The 19,818-nt window shown below is 41.0% G+C and overlaps 1 protein-coding gene across 2 annotated transcripts in view; it reads right to left on the bottom strand.

Moving 5' to 3' along the window:
* sh3rf1 (SH3 domain containing ring finger 1) overlaps positions 1–7,485 on the bottom strand; it is a 44,414-nt gene extending 36,929 nt beyond the window's left edge. The window contains exons 1-2 of one of the 2 annotated variants that reach the window (XM_058392360.1): positions 7,040–7,485; positions 4,980–5,469 (exon numbers count right to left, since the gene is read on the bottom strand). In XM_058392360.1, coding sequence (XP_058248343.1) covers positions 4,980–5,330 — 351 coding nt within the window. In that variant the 5' untranslated portion in view covers positions 5,331–5,469; positions 7,040–7,485. The remainder of the gene's footprint in view (positions 1–4,979; positions 5,470–7,039) is intronic. The other variant, XM_058392361.1, reaches the window with a different exon arrangement.
* Positions 7,486–19,818: the final 12,333 nt, after the last annotated feature.

Raw genomic sequence — 19,818 nt, 5'->3', positions numbered from 1 at the left:
CGGGGCACAATAAACAGCGGTCCTTCTGAGTGTATTAAAAGCCTGACCAGCAAACAGTGCAGAAGTACACTCAAAAACTCACACACACACACACACACTCTCTTCCAACCAGGCTCCGGAAAGAGGAGTCACTACTAGCGAAGAAAAAAGACTTCACACATCAAAGAGAGGAACTGTAGGATTTAGCTGCGAGCTCCTGGGGAAGCTTGTCTCCTGACACCGAACAAAACACAGCCACCGATGGACAACATACCAGGAATCTCTCTCTCTCTCTCCCTCTCTCAATGAACACATAGAATTTGAAAGTAGCATATCGTAGCTTTATATTCATCCTAATAATCTAATGGCTAATCCATGGCATGCTACACTTTTCTGGCCACAAGCTTCAGAATCATGAGGATGAACAACTTGTAAAAAGAGACAAACCACTATTAATATCAGGAACTCATTTTTTTTCTTCTTTCATTCATTAATTTGAAATCTTAAATCATGATCTAGTATGGTATCTAAGAATTATTCAGAAAGTAAAGTAAATACATAAATAGGTGTAGCAAATGTCGGGTTAGTTAGTTTCTGGAATAATCTGTCTATTGTGTTGAAAATATATGTATAAAAGATATTTCTAAATAATGATTTCATTATATTATATATATATATATATATATATATATATATATATATATATATATATATATATATATATATATATATATATATATATATATATTAAACATATAGTGTCTGACAGAAATGCTGTATAATATAAAAATTATATTTATATTAATTATAATATAAAAACATACAGCTATATTTGTGTATACTGTGTGTATGTATATGTTTGGATGCATGTTTTTTAGGGTATTATTTCTAACAGTTATATGTGTATTTGTGTAAACATGCATAAGGAACAGTATTTTTGTTCAATGAAAGCAAACGGATTCAGGGATCTGCTGCGCGTGACCTCACCGACTCACAATGTCTGTTTCTCTTCCCACCTCCCGGTGAAGACGCATCTGTCATGTCTTTCTGTGTGAGCTGTACTAATGTTCGACGCAGGACACTGGCTGACAGCGTGCTGTGATGACATCACACAGACAAATTGCACGGGTAGCTCGAACCCGTCATTAATTATGATGTAACTCGTACGTTAATATGGGCCTAGCTATTCACATGTACATTGGTGTCTCAGAGGCATCAAAGATTTGATTTCTCTTTCTCACACATGACTCCTGACCCCACACACTTATGACCCTTCACCCGAACTTCTGACCCCCTGCTGTGATTTCTTTGTAAGGTTGGGTCGGGACGCCTCAGCCGAGAGGGTCAAAGGTGTCTTATTTAGCAATTAACATAACAAAGGATTAGAACTTAATAATAATAATAATAATAATAATATTATTCTTATTATTATTATTATAACAATAACAGCATTTAACAAGAGCACCTTCCACATGTGACCCAATGATTTGGTTCTCTAGATTAGACTCTCTAAAAGATTTGCACTGGAAGGACTATATATTCCAGCCAGTCTGATATTCTCCCACAAGCGAGTCGAGTCTGTTAAAGTAAAACCAGCAGTTCAGATTTGTCTCACGCTAACAAAAGGTGACCCTTGAGCATGTTTAGTCAGTAAACACGTCTCTTTCACATACACACTCTTCCTTGTAGGTTGTTTCCACTCATTTCCTGGTTGTAAAAGTCAGAGTTCGGCTTTTCTAACAAGAGGACGTTTGGTCCTCGGGCCACTACGGTTCCTGACATCTCGCTATTTTACGCTCCATTCCATCTCTCTCTTTCTTTCTCTCTGTCTAGCACTGCTTCCAATTCCCTTCACGTCTCCCTTCCTACCTCCTCCCCCCACACCAACACCCCTTTATGGGCTTGACAGCTGGGTATGTTCACGGCACGTCACACCATGTGTGGCAGGAGCCTCGTTAGTGAGATCTCCGTCTGTCTGTCATGTTAAAGGAGACACAAAGATGGAGAGTGGTGATCGGGGCATTCGGGTGAAGGTTGGGATCAAACGGAAATCTCTCTCAGCCGCTACAGTGCTTCTTAAACTGTAACAGGTGTCTCGATGCATTAGCCTTCATACATACTTAAGCTATACACCATGTACTCTAGCATATGAATTTTAGAAGACTAGGATGGTCTCAAATGGAACACTAAAGTGTTTTTCGAACCCGAATCGATGATGCACCTAAAGCAAAAAAGGTTTTGGGTGAATGTTACAAAATAAATCCTAATGCTAATTTTAAAGACATTTGTAAGATGACACGTCCATCACATCTTCAGCCATCTGGAAATTTCTTCTTATCCAGCCTCAACACCTGCTCGCCCCACCCCTCTTCTGCTACATTATCAATGCTTTGAGCTTCGAGTGCAGGAAATGTCCAACATTTCACACTTCCACAATATTCCGGTGAATAAGTGCATCACCTGGGTACAAGTGCACTTCTTGGTGATGAAATTTTCACTATTCATACTCATATTTATACTAAAATTTTATTTTTATTAAAAATATTCATACAAAATGTCATAGTGCCCAAGAATGTGATTTGGGACACTGCCTTTAGACTTAAGCATATAGTGTGTGTGTAGGGGGGGGATAAATATAAATACAGCAACCAGATTAATACACATCATCCCACTCATCACCACTCGCCATGTGTATTGACAGCCGTCCCTGTCCCAGTACTTACTGCAGGACACGATAACGTAGGTGCTCAAGGAAGTGCATACAACAACCGTGAATACGAACGCCCCAAGGAAATGGCCTGTGATGAGCCGATTTGAATGTTTGACATATCGCAGTGATCAGAGTTTAATCTGAGACTAAAGTATAAAAGTAGGAATCAATCCAGATAGAAAACAGAGGTAGAAATTGGGTCCAAGTGTGTGTGCGTGTGTCCCAAATCAGAGCCTACACAATACAACAGCTCCATGAAAGGAGCCGCTGCCGCCAACACAGGACTCCGTTACTGGCATCGCTCATGCGCATACCTGAGGCCCATTGCTCTCCAACACACACACACACACACACACACAAAGCAAACAAGTCTCTGAAGACACAAGGTATTTTGCTGCATCGCCGCTAGCCCTAAAACAGAACTGAGGGAAACACAGAGAGATTAAAGACTAATGCCTCTAATGCGGCGTATCGCAGGACAGTGAATTTCTGTTCCTGTTAAAATAAGAGAATGATTTGATCGATATTGAATTGAAAGCAGGTAAAAGGAGAGAAAGTGCCTCATCCTGGCACACACTCGGCTCATTTCAATTGTGGTGACTAGGCCAAATCTTGGGAATATTCCTGCAGTCAACAGATAAACAACACTACACACTATATACACACACTCGCACAGATTTTCACAGCTTTCACATCTGGTTGTTCCAAATGACAACATCAAGCCCAGAAGTACTGGTCAGTAAGGGCCGAAACGGGCATAACCTGACACCCGATAAACGGCTTCAGGAGAAAAGCCTACAAAATCCTGTCAAACTGAATCGGACCTGAACAAAAGAGTCAATGACTCAAAGGGTAACACGAGCAAGACTTGATTGTAGGGACGTTTGCGTTTTGGACTCACTTCAGACAAAGCGTAAGGAGGAGACAAAACAAAAAACACTAAACAACCTGCTGTCATGACAACCGTAGGTTGTAGGTTCATCACCACACGAGCGAGAACACGAACTCACCGCAAACTTATAATAGAAGGACACACACAATCCCAATTACGTGCATCCACAATAACAAGAGTAGTGTGTGTACATGTACGCTTGTCCTTTTGTCTCCGACTGCTGCATGTGCCTGCATGTACACACACGAGAAGCTCCAGTTTATACTGTTTCTCTTGCCATGAAAGACGCGCTAAAGAACTGTAACATGATGCGATCAGGGTTCATTCACAGACTCACGTGTGCACACGCACACACACACACACACACACGTGTCCTCTAGATATGGCAAGTTAAGGCATATAGGTTAAGGTGAAAATGATTTATGCATCATAGCATTATTAAAGTTAACCCAGTCCCAGGTTTTCTTTTTGTGATTGATGCAGTCAAGAAACATTTTCAACAATTGGATTTCAATCACTGGATTCTTCATTTAAACTCCTTCCACTGAAGATATTTACAATGACATTCGCTTGATTTTGCGGTAATTTCTTCGATCACAAAGTGATGAAATCCTGGAGGGAGTGTTAAACAGTCTAACGCTTCCTGGAAGGAGTCTCCAGTCTCAGCAAACATTCAGAAAGTCAGACAGAAAATCTGAGAAAATCTTTAAAAGATTAAAAGATTTTTTTTTTCAGAGCAACAAGACAAGCTGTTGGTTTGAGGCTCGTGCCTGAGCGACTGTTTTTGCTCCTCTAAAGTAAGTGCTGAACAGGAACAGACAAGTCTCGAAGATGCTAAATCAAATTAGTCTACATTGATGAACTCAGCTCATCATCGAGTCATTTAACAGCAAAACTGTCTGGTATCCAGAGAGTCCAAACAATCAGCTGCGTGTTTTGAAAACAAGACAACGTTTTTTTGGTTTTTTTTTGCTTACATCTCAACAAGCTGCTTAGCAAAGTTCCATCATAACTATAGCTACTGTAATAATACTGAGTTGTGCCTCAGAGAGATTGGCGCAGGTTGCGACTTGAGCATTGAGGCTTTTAAGTGCTAACAGATGCAACGAAGCCATGATATTTGTTCATATATGAAAATTTCATTTTGAAAGGTGTTGAATGGTCTTGAAGGCTGGTTTTTGGGGCTTCAGTGAGGTCACGCCCTGACTCACTTTCTCTGCTCTCAAAGCAAACTGTTGATTTCTGTTCCGACAGCAAATGGAGTCACTTTACAGGACAAACACACAGGAATTTGCAGCCTGACTTTGCAGCCTAAACTACAATTCAAGCAGACTGAACCATTTGTGTAAATGAGCTGGGGAAAAAGATGATGATGATATTGATGATGAAGAAACTCACCCTGACAGTGCTGCTTTTGGTCTGAGCTCTTTGGGGCTGTGCTCCTGTGCTGGCATGCTCTCGAACCCCCCCGCCAGCCGAGCCGTTGGTACAAGCCGTTCCTGCACGCCAGGGTCGTTGCTTGATGCCGTCAAGCAGCCGCACGAGGAGGATGTTGCTGGGCAACTCGTCCACACCACTCTCCACAAGCGTGCGGCATTCGGGGCACCGCAGCTCGCCACGCGATCCCACAATGCCAAGCAAGCATCTGCGACAGAACGTATGCTGGCATGGCAGGACCTTGGCGGTGGCGTCCAGCCGTTCCAGACACACCGGGCACTCAAGAAGATCCAGCAGGGCCGATTCGTCCATGGTGGCGCTCGTGCTGTCCCTCTGTCACTGAGACGGACACATTTTGCTCGAGTGTGAGAGATAGCGAGAGAGGGTCGAGGGTCACCTCAGCTGTCATGTCACGCCCATACCATGACCATTGTTGCGCTATTTTCAGGCACTGCAAGAGGACAGAAACAAAACAGCAATGTTATATTTAAAATACAGGAAAAAGTCAATTTCATTTTTACAGAGACACAAGGGGAAGTGTTGCTGCTTGACAGCTCCAGGATCCCTGATTGCTTTATGAAATCATGAAGGATGCGGAGTTTCTATACATCTGTTTAATCCCTGCATCTCTGTGGGGTTCCCCTGGGTTCTCCGTATTACTTTCCCCCACATGGACTAGAAAGGCAATAGACATTTTATTCCAGATGTATAAACCCTGACTAGGAAGAAAGTGAAGCTGAATGAACAAATAACAGCTTAAAACCGAGCAAAGAAATTTAGTCTGCATTAAAAAAAAAAAAATTGACAATCCTGTAAACAGTATTAACTTTAAGGTGTTTGTGCTTGGAACGAGGAAGGATATCGGATACCCTGTGGAATGTGGTGTGTTTAGGGAACACTCCATCATCAAAACAACAACAAAAAAAAAAAATCACTAGAAGGCTTCACTGAGAGTCGGATTTCTGTCGGCGACTGAAAATAAGCTTCCCGACCTGCTAAAGCATTCGGATAGCATTAAAACACCTCCTTAAACAAAGCGTTACAAAATCAACGGTACCCAGCCAACAGGCAGACAAAAGGCTAACACACACACACACACACACAAGTGTGTGAGCTGGCAGCTGGCGAGAGGAGTACACGAAAAGCGTCAAGTCTTATCTAAAACCTCATAGATTACTACTAACACATAAATAATAGTATGTGCGAATATTATGGATGAATATCATCAAGCAATTTTTAATACATTACAAGACTATGATGTTTGGGAAATCTTTTTATTTAAAAAAAAAAATATATATATCTGACATTAAGCTGTGACTTGGAGACAAGTCAATCCAGCAGAGACTAAATACATGAAATCAAGAAAACAAATGTTAAAATAAAAATTTAAAAAACCTTTTTGTATATACTACGTTTAGACATAAATAATACTAAAAATATTTATATATGAATGGGAAGTGCTATTTAGTTATTCATGTTTAAAAAGAAAAAAAAACTTCGTGACATGAGCACTTCTTTTTTTTTAAAAAAAAAAAAAAAACATTCGGCCGAAATCCGAAAAAAGCCGAGTTTTCACGAAGCCTTTCTTACACATGAGAAGTAAATACAAGCGGATAATAAGTAACCGGGGCTGTAATGTGTAGTTAGTGTTAGAAAACAACAGTGTTGTTCCCAGGCTATCATTAGCCAACATTGTTTCCGTGCAACGTTACAAATGTAACCAGGCTCCGGTGTTTTCGGGAAAAACAAAAAACAAAACTTCAGTCTAGTACAAAACAACAATCAAACAAACAAACAAAAAAAACAAGGTCAAATCTCGAATACAAACGGCAATTTTCAACTTTGCCGCAATATCACATGATTTTGACGCAACGCTTAGACTTAACACATCTAAAGTCAAACACACACACACACACACACACACACACACACACACGTTTGGATCCAAAATCCCAAGCTTAGTTCTGATTCAGGTACATGAACTTCTAGAACATTGATTTTATTTTTAAAAGCACAACTACCTTAAACACGGCCTCTCCTTCTTCTTCTTCTTCTTCTTCTTCTTCCTCCTCCTTCCCTCCTCCTCTTCTTCCTCCTCTTCCAGCCGCTTTCCGAGTTGCTCCGCTTTAAAACTGGGAAACTTGGGAAAAGGAAAAAGGAAAAGCTACCCTAAAATCTCGATCCTTGAGTCGAGTCGAGCGTTTACATGTTCACATGCAGTATCCTGAAGTCCAAAATAAATCTGTCTACTTCAGTGCTGTTTGGTGATCCGAGTTGGAGATCTTGTGTTTGGAATAGTTTAGGGAAAACAAGGAAAAAGCAAGAGGACCGAGACCCCGCCGCGTCCAAGCGCCATGATCAACTGAGTTGATCTTGTGGAACACGCAGACATATGAGAACAAGTAACAGGCGGAAGGGAGGGATTTTATTTATTTATTTATTTTTAAAGCCCAACCTGATTTCAACGCGACACGAAATATTAAAAATGAACACCAAACTCTTTGTTTTCGTGTACAAATTTTCCAAATATGCTAAAAGCAGCCGGGGTTGAACAAAAGACAAAGAAACTGACTTGTAACGAGTCTGCTACTGTGTTGTCCAGAGTACGTTCTGGAAATACTTTGTTTGTAGTCTCCGCCCACAGAGAAACTACTTTAGCTTGTGACGCAAAATGAGCCTGACGTCATGCAGATACATAGCGTCAGAAATCGCGTGCTTGGTCAGTACCTACTTTCTTAGATGTTGATACAATATATACTGATCAGGATATGTGTGTAGTATGAATATAGTCTGAATATACAACAACCGCCATGTTGGGATGGTCATGTGACCTACAATGTCATAATTACCGCACAAACTTTTTTTTTTTTTTTTTAAATTTTTAATTTCTTGTTTAAAGCTATTTAATTTACTCGGGTACTGTTAAACAAGTGTGGTTTAACAGAAATGAACGACAATTTGCATACAAAAGAGGCATTAATATGTCCAGAATACTAGCAAATTACATCACAGAAAGTATATTGTGATGCTAGTTACGGATAGGGTTGTCTAGATTAGTACTAGTTAGATGAGTTACCTAGCTATCAGTCTTCCTGGCCCTAAAAATGCTTAGCAGTAATGTTAACAGATACACTAGTTATCTAATTCACAGAAAGAATATTTTGAAAGTATATTTTGATGGTTGTTACGGATAGGTTTGTCTAGATTAGTACTAGTTAGATGAATTACCTAGCTGGCAAACTTCCTGCTCCTTAAAAAATGGCTAGAAATAATGTTAAATGAGACATTAGTTAGCTAATTTAGCCATTTTACTTGTTTTCAAGCAAAATGTAGTTGCTTAGCTTGTAGCTTACATTTTATGATTGAGTTTTATGAGTTAACATTACTCATCCAATGCTACTCGAAGGTTGAACATGAATATTCCTTTGCATTTAATTCAAGGTTTGTGCCTTGCTAATCTTCCATTTTTATCATGATATGGTGGAACCGTTAGCGAGAATTACATTTTCGTAAGGGTATGTTTATTAAAATGAATACTAGCTAGCAAAAAGCTTAGTCGAACACTTGTGACACTTCTTAAGCTAACTAATAGACTATCTAGCTTTCACGAAATTCTAACAGCATATTAGCAAAGCAGTTAACACCAGACTAGCTAGTTAACACTAATCAAATCTATGGTGAATTAACTTCACATACTCTCCTGTAATACTGTTCAACACAGTGACATAGCAGACCTGAGGTAACAAATTAGCATGGTTTTAGACCAGTGAAAACACAACATGTGAGGTGGTGAACAGTAACACCAGTAAATATGAAAAGTAATACAGAAATTCCCAATGTGATTTAAACCTTGATATGCTACATGTACCTAACTGGCGCAATGTGCATTCAGACACGTGGTGTAGTAATGAGGACAGCGTTGCAGCTCCATTTATCAAAGCCTTTCAACAGGTATTCCACCTGGCCGCTCAAAGGTCAGATTTCCAGCTGCTTGCCAGACTGCCACACACACACACACACACACACACACACGGCAGTTAACGTGTCCATTACATCACATCTTCATTGCTGTTTGAAGATTGCCAGATCATTATGGTACTTCAGTCTCAACTTGAACACAAAGACACAAACAGAATGTCTTGGATTTATATTACACTAATCACTAAGAGCAGAAAACATCAAGTCCCTGCAGCCCTTCTGTCTAAATTTTCCCCCTGTTCTCTCAAAACAAAGGCAGGTTTCATCCTTGTAACTGAAGCCTTGGCCCTTCTTCAAAAACATTCGAGGACTTAAAGGCAAGACCTGGTGATTTCCAGAATAACAATAGGACTAACACAGGCACCTGTAATGTATACACACCAAAGATCAAGAACACCATCTGAGCTCAAATCTACGCGCTGGGTCATATTCAAGTCAGAGAAATCACATAGCATCGTATCATAAGGTCATGTCACTAGGGACTAGCCTCAGATTTGTTAGCGCTTTCTTATCTCATTAAAAGAATAGATGACACACTTGGGTAAGGGACTTGTTCCAAATAAAAGCCAGGCAGAGTATTTTAACAATAATTAGAGATGGTAAAAAATTAAACACACCCTTGTTGACTTCCCCTAATGAGCATTTTACAGTCTCAAGTGGCCCTTTGCAACACAAGGACAGGAGAACTTAATGGAAAGTGACTTTTCATATTACACTTCACAGCAAGGACAAGATACTATCTTACTGTATATAAAAGGTTACGTCTAGCACCCTCAGGAGTTTATTGGTTTTATTGCTCTGGTGGAACCTGCCTACACAAGCCACGAGTACCTGACAACAGAGGGAAAATAATAATTATATGTTAGGAAACCACAAATGACAGATGGGGCAATAGGTAGCGTTGCTGCCCCAGAGCTCCAGGATCATGGGTCTGAGTTTCCAATACTGGGATACTGTCTACACAGATTTTGCAAGTTCTTCCAGTGTTGTTGTGGATTTCCTCTAGGTCAGGGGTATCCAATCTTATCCAGAGATTATGGGTGCAGGTTTTCATTCCAGCCAAGCAGAAGCCGCAGCTATGGGATAAGATTCCGGATAAGATCAGACAGATCTCGGTTCTCTGCTTGTCCAAAGGAAGGTAAACGGATTGCATCACAATGCCTTCTATAGGCAAGTTCTTATCTTATTCAGTCCAGTTATTTTGAGTCACTTCTTTCTAGAGCACCACAGTGCCTTCATTCTCCTGGACCATTTTTTAATTCACAAGGATCTACAATGCATGCTTCAGGAGTTTCCTCTGTTTTTATCCAGGATTCCTTCAGGGGTTTTCCTTCCGGGGGTTTTAATCAGTGGAGCTTGGCTTTAAACAGACGATCAGGTGTGGCTTCTCCTTCATTGGAATGAAAACATGCACCCACCCTTGACTTGGAGGAATTTGGGAAAGACCTTGCAAAACTCCATGTAGACGGTGTCCCGAGCTTAGGATTGGATCCAGGATCCTGGAACAGCACAACTACCCATTGCCCCGCCATCTATTTGTGTACCGGGGGTTTCCTCTGGGTTCTCTGGTTTCCTTCCCCAACTCCACAGACATGCGTTGTAGGCTGATTGGCATTTCTAAATTGTTTCTTATGTGTGAGTGAGTGTGATATTGCCCTGTGATGCATTGGCTCCCTGTCCAGGGTCCAGATTTCAGGTTCCGGGTGACATCATAATAATAGAAATGTGAATAATGTGATTAAGGTTTTGATACATCTGGGGTTCTATATCGCTGTCCTTCAAGGACCTACATTTGGGTGAGCTTAAGTTTCTTTATTCCAAATATCACCACTGTAGAAAGCAACAATATACATTTCTATGAAATGTATCTGTTTTCATGTTCTCTATGCAGAATCAGAACCCTGTTTTGCCTGTACTACTTAAAGATGTCTGCATCTTTAAAAAAATTGTGTCTGAAATGAAATGGAGAAAGGAGTGTCAAGAATGTGCATGTGAAGATTTCTTAATGCATCTTCTAGCTGTGTGTGTGTGTGTGTGTGTCTTCATATTAGAATCTCTCTCTGAAATGTAATGGATTTTCTTTCCTTTCCTTTTCTTTTTTTGTCTATCCTGCCCACACTGCTGGCCCATTACTGAGCACTGCAGCAAAGCAGACAGACTGCGGTGTGAAGAGCGCAAGGGCAGAGGGGGAGAACAATAAAAACGGAGTGATTTACTCTGATCTTCATGTGTTTCAGGACACTGCATTCTAGGAGGGTGAAATGGGGAGAGCGAGAGCGAGAGAGAGAGAAGCGTTGTGAGCATGTAGGGATACGGGTAATAAAAGGAGGCTGATTTATGATATCTTGGCCCTTGGCTGGCATCTGCGATCTCATTGGACCTGGCAATAACCTTCAGGTTATATGTCACTGTTGCCTGGAGACATTTACCGCACACCCTGGGGGGGAGGCGCGACAGGAATCAGGGCCGAGGCTAACTTCCTGGATGACCCCCAAAATGATGTGTTCCTTTGATAAATCACCGAGCTAATTATAGCTGGAGTAGGGATTATTTTTAGAAGTACACGAGAGCACCATTTGCAATACACACATGTAAGACCTTACTGCCTTATCTGTGTAGCTCTCAAATCCGATTGGTCAGAAAGTGGTCATTCATTATCAGCTCTGGTTTATATCACAGGTTTATATGAATTTGTTTCTATAGCACAGGAACTTGTCACTTTTTGTATACATCTCTAAGGGGTCTCCAGTGTTAGTAAATTCTTCCTACACTAGAAAGTCTTCAGGACAGAGGAGTTTTTTTCACTTTCCAGGTTTTTAGGTAACATGAAATGCTTTAAATATTTGGTAAATGAAGAAAAAAACAGAGTCTGATGATGGTAGCTTGGTGTAAAATGCTGAAGAAATCCTTTCATTCGAATTCAGATGTTGCTTGTTGTAATAGCATTGGACAAAACCTTTTTTATTAACTGCAATTATATGAAGTTCTTGAGAGTCCATCCGGATACTTTTGCATTTTTCAGCACACAAACAAGATGCTGCTTTTCCTTCCAGTGCGCAGAAGACTCATTCGTATATGACAGCTGGGTTATTGGCTATAAAACAGGACAGTGAGATGAAAAATGCTCCGTTCTCTGAACATGAGTGAACCCTGACAGGCGGAATAGCGGATTAAGTGATCCTTCACAGCTCGAGCACCGCGGTACCATGTGGCCATGACAACTGATCCAGCTATAAAAATGAAATTATAGATCCAGGGCTTTAAATTTGCGGTCTTGTATAGCAGGAAGCTGGAGCTGGACTGGGTTTAATGGCCTTCCGTATCAGTGAAGTGAACACAATGGAGATGCAATTCATACCAGAATCAGACATTAAATACATGAAGCATGAAGTAATGTTGAAACATGAAGAAAATAATATAGAATGTAAAATATGAGAGGAGCGAATTTCTGGGCCAGAAAATGCAAGCAGTTCTTCTAAAATGTCTTGTTTTATTATCATACTGGAGATCTAGAAGAAAGCTCATTTTCATTCATTCATCATTAGATAGAGATTTATCCTAGTGAGAATCATGATGGATCTGGAGCTCGTCCCGGGAATATCGTGTGTGAAGTGGGAATACACCATGGTTGGAAAATGAGTTCAATCACGCACACTATTACACACCTACAGGTAATTTAGTATTGCCAATACTACTGGAATGATTTTAGGAGGAAACAGGAACCCAGTGAAACACTTGGGGAATTCCAGAGACCTGGAATCAACAGAAAAAACAGAATTGTCAGCATTGGCCACATAACCTTCGAGTACTGAATTGTGGAGAATATCTTAACATTATGGCATATTTCCTGATTAATGACAGCAATCAAATCAAAGCAGACTGTACACCGTTCTCTGTGAAGACATCACATGCAGGAACGGCAGCATCATCCTACAACACGAGGAAATCACAAACTAGGCTCTTGCCAAAGCCGAGCGAATTAGCGAGAGGTAAGATAAGACACAGAGCTGATTCATTTCCCTCCGTATAAGAGCACGAGCACGAGCTTGGCAAAGACAGTGTGTAGGACAAAGCTTTCCTTCATTGTCTTAACACGCTGCCTCAGGGGGAATCCAAAGGCGAAGTCAATTAGTTCCTTGCTCGAGGGAACTGATGAATGAGGTTGATTTTGTGGGACGATCGCGGAGCAGGGAGCAGGAGGACAGCGATAACGAGAACAGCTTTGCCTGCAAATGATCCATCCTGCTGTCCTGCTACGATTACAAATAAATCAGAACGATAAAAAAAAGGCAAATGGCGTCAATTCCTATTTTACGTCGGGACCAATCAGGGCACAAGTTTGCGGGCGAGTGTGTGATTTAGTTCCCTTAAAAGGGGAAATGTAATTACTTTTTTTTTTTAATGCAGTGCTCCGGTGTTGCACAGAACATCTTTGTTAAGGCTTCCTAGTAAGACATTTATAGTAAGAGTGTAGCAATTACAATTTTCATTATACTTTATAGTTGTGCATTTTATTTTTTACCATTTTGAAAAAAAATGCTTACTGGGAAACTAATTAATTCTTTGGAATTTGCCCCTGTGTTTGGGGCTGTCTTTGTCGTTCATATGAAGTTTAAATGAAAGTAGACACTCAGGCCTTTTTAAGAATTTGTAGTAGGCTAGGTTAAAAACAGAAAGTTTTTAACCTAGCCTACTAAGCGGTAATATATTCATAGAGAAGTTCCAAAAAATAAAACCCCAAACGGTTAGTGTCCTTTCACACAAATTTCTTCAAAGTTCTTTGAGATACCCCAAATGCTTGTCCATAAGCATCTAAAATCTGAAGGCGTTATCTTCAACCACGGAAATTCTGTGTAAGGTTATCCAACAGAGGGAAAAATACAGGTCTCACACTTAGTCCTGACTCATTTTATATCAGACTTGTGGCAATAAAATAATTCCTTTGCTTATCCAGCATAAAGGAACACCAGTATACCTGTTAAAAAGGGTTAAATTCATAGACTGATGGAATTGCACCAAGATGTGATAGATGCAGGTATTGAAATGTTATTATTTATTTCATTTTAGCTGGTAAAACTATCCATTTTCTGTTTTATCCTTCTGTTTATTTCTGTTTATAAAGGGTTGAGGGGATCCCGCAGTCTATCCCAGGGGACTTGTGCCACAAGGTTGGGGACACCCTGGATGGGGTGCCAACCTATAGCAGGGCACAATCTCACACAATACAGACAAATTAGAGATGCTAATCAGCCTAAACCTCATAACTGCAGGAGGAAACCAGAGAACCCCAGAGGTACTCCAAGCAAACTCCATTTATACTATGTAGAGGCGGGAATCAAATTTCAACTGTATAGAGAATGCCTGTTCACATTTTCTGATTTTGTCAAGTATGATTGTCAAGAGAGAACCAAAAAAAAGAGGATTGTTAAATTTTGGCCCTTCAGACTAGCAGGCGCTGCGAAATTACATACTGCTGCCAGGTCATCGAGGAAGCAGAACCGATCGGTGGAAAAAGTTAGAACACATCATCAAGCAACAGGTTCCTTCTGAGCATGAGAAGATGAAGGGAGAAATGAAATCAAAGACAAATTGCTGTGAAAACAGTGCTGTTACATGATCGTTTTGGTGGGTGTGGGTGGGAACAAAAGCAAAGGGGAAAAAAAACGGTGTTTGTGGTTTGGGTTTTTTGAAGCACTTAAATAAGAAAGTCTTCAAACCAAGAATGTAACAGTATTCATTAAAGTTCGTAAAAGGAAACCTTAGGTTTTAGTCTGCAAAGGCATCTCAGAGAAGTATGAAGGATAGTTCCAATATCAGAACAAAAATAGAAATATGTGTGTGAATTCAGTATGCACAACATACTACAGGACTTTTTTCAGGGTTTTTTTTTCTCAGTTTGTATTTTTGGGAAAAATGGAAAAGCACAACATACAATGGAATACGTTGGATTGAACTGCACACCTGTTTACTGACCGACAGGACACAGGACCAACAGTGTCTCAAATGTGGGGTGGAAAAAAACCCAAAAGGCCACCAACTTTGAAGGCTGAACCAGCTGATTCTAGTGGTGAAAAAATTCCCCGTTGGAAGTGATGTCCAAGCCTGCCACCCATATCCACTGTTACCACAAAATGTGTCACTGTAGTAGCTAGTACCACCAAAACTTAACCATAACCTCAGAAGGTTATTTCCATTGCTTTGTGTCATCATGCAGCTACACCTGTGTTTATACTCTTTGGTTCTTTATAGCGATAGAAAGTTGATTTTTAAATGAAGTGGACCAAAAGTCGTTTGGACACCTGATCAACACACCCATATGTCTGTGCTGAACATCCCATTCCAGATTTATTCTTGGTCATTCAGCCACAAGAGTATTAAAAAAGAATAATAATAAGAAGAACTGGAAGAAACCATTATTATAGTTATTTATCACATATTCAGTACATTTCACAGTGAAATTCATTTCTTTGCATATCCAAGCTTGTTAGAAAGCTGGGGTCAGAGTGTAGGGTCAAGCAGAGAGGGTTAAAGTGCTTGCTCAAGGGCCCAACAGGTGCAACGTGATGCCCCTGACCTTCTGATCAGTAACCTTTAACCGTTGAGGCACCTCTGCCACACTGACATTGGGCAAGTTCATCCCAAAGATATTCAGTGTGGTTAAGATCAGGACTCTCGAGTTCTTCCACTCCAACCTTCTTCACGGAGCTCGCTTTGTGCACAGGGGCATTGTCATGCTGGAACAGTAGTTCCAGTGGAAGGAGAGGCAGCAGTGGGATTTTTAACTAGTTTGTTTCACAGGGTTGTAGAGAGTGAGAAGATGCCTGAGGAATGGAGAAGTGTATTAGTGCCAATCTTTAAGAATAAGGGTGACGTGCAGAGTTGCAGCAACTACAGGGGGATAAAGTTGATGAGCCATACAAAGAGTAGTGGAAGCTACGTTAAGGAAGGTAGTGGAAATTTGTGAGCAGCAGTATGGCTTCATGCCCAGAAAGAGCACAACAGATGCAATTTTTGCTCTGAGAATGTATAAGGGATGGAAGAAAGTATAAGGATGGTCAGAGAGAGTTGCACTGTGTGTTTGTAGACTTGGAGAAAGCGTATGACAGGGTGCCAAGAGAAGAGCTGTGGTACTGTATGAGGAAGTCAGGAGTAGCAGAGAAGTATGTCAGAGTGGTGCAGGACATGTATGAGAGGAGCAGGACAGTGGTGAGGTGTGCTGTAGGGCAGACAGAGGAGTTCAAAGTGGAGGTGGGACTGCATCAGGGATCGGCTCTGAGCCCCTTCCTGTTTGCTATGGTGATGGACCAGTTGTCAGAGGAGGTCAGACAGGAGTCTCATTGGACAATGATGTTTACAGATGACATTGTGATCTGTAGTGAGAGCAGGGAGCAGGTGGAGGAAAACCTGGAGAGGTGGAGGTTTGTGCTGGAGAGAAGAGGAATGAAAGTCAGTCGTAGTAAGACTGAGTACATGTGTGTGAATGACAGGGAGGGAAGTGGAACAGTAAGATTACAGGGTGAAGAACTGAAGAAGGTACAGGAGTTTAAGTACTTGGGGTCAACAGTCCAGAGTAATGGAAAGTGTGGGAAAGAGGTAAAGAAGCGAGTGCAGGCAGGTTGGAATGGGTGGAGAAAGGTGTCAGGAGTTGTGTGTGATAGAAAAATATCAGCGAGAATCAAGGGGAAGGTGTACAGGACAGTGGTGAGACCGGCCATGCTGTATGGTTTAGAGGCAGTGTCACTGAGGAAGAGACAGGAGTCAGAGCTGGAGGTAGCAGAGGTGAAGATGTTGAGGTTCTCTTTGGGAATGACAAGGTTGGACAGGATTAGGAACGAGTACATCAGAGGGACAGCTCATATTGGATGTTTGGGGGACAAAGTTAGGGAGGCAGATTAAGATGGTTTGGACATGGAGCTGCCAGGCAGGAGGCAAAGAGTTAGGCCAAAGAGGAGGTATATGGAAGAAATAAAGGAGGATATGAAGCTAGTGGGTGCTGAGGTTGCTAAGGATGCAGAAGATAGGGATAGGTGGAGAGAGATTATTCGCTGTGGTGGCCTCTGAAGGGAAAAGCTGAAAGAAGAAGAAGTTGTTCCAGTGGAAGGAAAATTGTACTGAGATGTCAGGGGTGTCCAGTCTTATCCATAAAGGGCTAGTGTGGGTACAGGTTCCATGTGTTTAATCAGCTGATGATGGCTTCTGCTTGGCTAGAATAAAAACCTGCACCCACAATGTCCCATTGTGTTCTAGATGATCATGTTCTTCAATGATTTGGGGAAGAACCATGAATGGGGGCGTCATTGCTAGGCATCCACATACTCTTGGTTATATAATGTATGTTGGATTGAGTAAGGCTGCAGTTGAAGAGTGAGGGGTTTGTTCCACTTTGGAAAAGCAATACTGTAGAGCTGTAACTTATTTTTTGCTTTATTGCATTGGAATCCCTTGTTGTCAATGGCAGCTAGTGGCTTATCATCAAGAACATCTTGGGTAAGAGTCATCATCATCGAACTTCTGCTTCTCTACCAGTGTTGCACTGCCCTCCTCTGGCATGTGTAGTGTAGTGTAGTAAACCAACAAAAACAACCACGACTTTTCATTTATTTTTATATATATATATAGATATATATATACACACTATATTGCCAAAAGTATTCGCTCACCCATCCAAATAATCAGAATCAGGTGTTCCAATCACTTCCATGGCCACAGGTGTATAAAATCAAGCACCTAGGCATGCAGACTGTTTTTACAAACATTTGTGAAAGAATGGGTCGCTCTCAGGAGCTCAGTGAATTCCAGCGTGGAACTGTGATAGGATGCCACCTGTGCAACAAATCCAGTCGTGAAATTTCCTCGCTCCTAAATATTCCACAGTCAACTGTCAGCTGTATTATAAGAACGTGGAAGTGTTTGGGAACAACAGCAACTCAGCCACGAAGTGGTAGGCCACGTAAACTGACGGAGCGGGGTCAGCGGATGCTGAGGCCCATAGTGCGAAGAGGTCGCCAACTTTCTGCAGAGTCAATCGCTACAGACCTCCAAACTTCATGTGGCCTTCAGATTAGCTCAAGAACAGTGCGCAGAGAGCTTCATGGAATGGGTTTCCATGGCCGAGCAGCTGCATCCAAGCCATACATCACCAAGTGCAATGCAAAGCGTCGGATGCAGTGGTGTAAAGCACGCCGCCACTGGACTCTAGAGCAGTGGAGACGCGTTCTCTGGAGTGACGAATCACGCTTCTCCATCTGGCAATCTGATGGACGAGTCTGGGTTTGCCGGTTGCCAGGAGAACGGTACTTGTCTGACTGCATTGTGCCAAGTGTAAAGTTTGGTGGAGGGGGGATTATGGTGTGGGGTTGTTTTTCAGGAGCTGGGCTTGGCCTCTTAGTTCCAGTGAAAGGAACTCTGAATGCTTCAGCATACCAAGACATTTTGGACAATTCCATGCTCCCAACTTTGTGGGAACAGTTTGGAGCTGGCCCCTTCCTCTTCCAACATGACTGTGCACCAGTGCACAAAGCAAGGTCCATAAAAGACATGGATGACAGAGTCTGGTGTGGATGAACTTGACTGGCCTGCACAGAGTCCTGACCTCAACCCGATAGAACACCTTTGGGATGAATTAGAGCGGAGACTGAGAGCCAGGCCTTCTCATCCAACATCAGTGTGTGACCTCACAAATGCGCTTCTGGAAGAATGGTCAAAAATTCCCATAAACACTCCTAAACCTTGTGGACAGCCTTCCCAGAAGAGTTGAAGCTGTTATAGCTGCAAAGGGTGGACCGACGTCATATTGAACCCTATGGATTAGGAATGGGATGTCACTTAAGTTCATATGCGAGTCAAGGCAGGTGAGCGAATACTTTTGGCAATATAGTGTATATATATTATATTAATTATATAATATAATATAATATAATATAATATAATATAATATAATATAATATAATATAATATAATATAATATAATATAATATAATATAATATAATATAATATAATATAATATAATATATAATATAATATATATATATAAAATAATATATATTATATAATATATAATATATATATATATAAATATAAATATATAAAATACACACACACACACACACACACACACATCATATGCCAAAAATAAGCAGACACCTGATTATCACGCCTATATGTCTTTCTTCCCCAAACTGTTTCCACATAGCTAGAAGCAGACAATTGTCCAGAATGACTTTGTACATTGTAGCAAATTTGGACTGGAAGAATTTGAGTGTCCTACACAGAGTCCTGACTCTGACTCATCCCCACTGAACACCTCTTGGGATGAACTGGAACACTGCACCCTGGATCTCCTCATTTGATCCTCACGAATGCTCTTATTGCTGAATGAACACAAATCCCCACAGCTATGGTTAAAAATCTAGTGAAAAGCCTTCCCAGAAGAGTGGAGGTTATTCTAAACGCAAATGGAGAGGAGTAGGATTGTTATATTGCATATACAAAGTTCACTAAAAACGGGACCAAAGACTGAGACGCTTTTCATGTTGCATGTTAGAGTTGTCTCTTGAGCGATCTCAGCCTATGTGATTGGACCTTTTGGGTTGAAATAATATTTCTGCCTTGACTCATTGTACATAGAATAGAGAGCTGTACATAAAGATTTTGCTGAACTCAAAAATCAATATCAGTTTAAGAGAAAAAGGAATCATAAAATAAAAACCTGTCTATTAAACTGGATTGATTTTAAGTTAACTTTGTCACATATACTTTACTGTCTTTCTTCACATATCCCATCTTTGGGGGTTGGGATCAAAGCAAAGGGTCAGCAAGGTG

Source organism: Hemibagrus wyckioides, linkage group LG06 (genome assembly GCF_019097595.1).
Source record: "Hemibagrus wyckioides isolate EC202008001 linkage group LG06, SWU_Hwy_1.0, whole genome shotgun sequence".
Classification (NCBI taxonomy): Eukaryota; Metazoa; Chordata; class Actinopteri; order Siluriformes; family Bagridae; genus Hemibagrus; species Hemibagrus wyckioides.
This window is presented reverse-complemented; position numbering and strand designations above follow the sequence as displayed.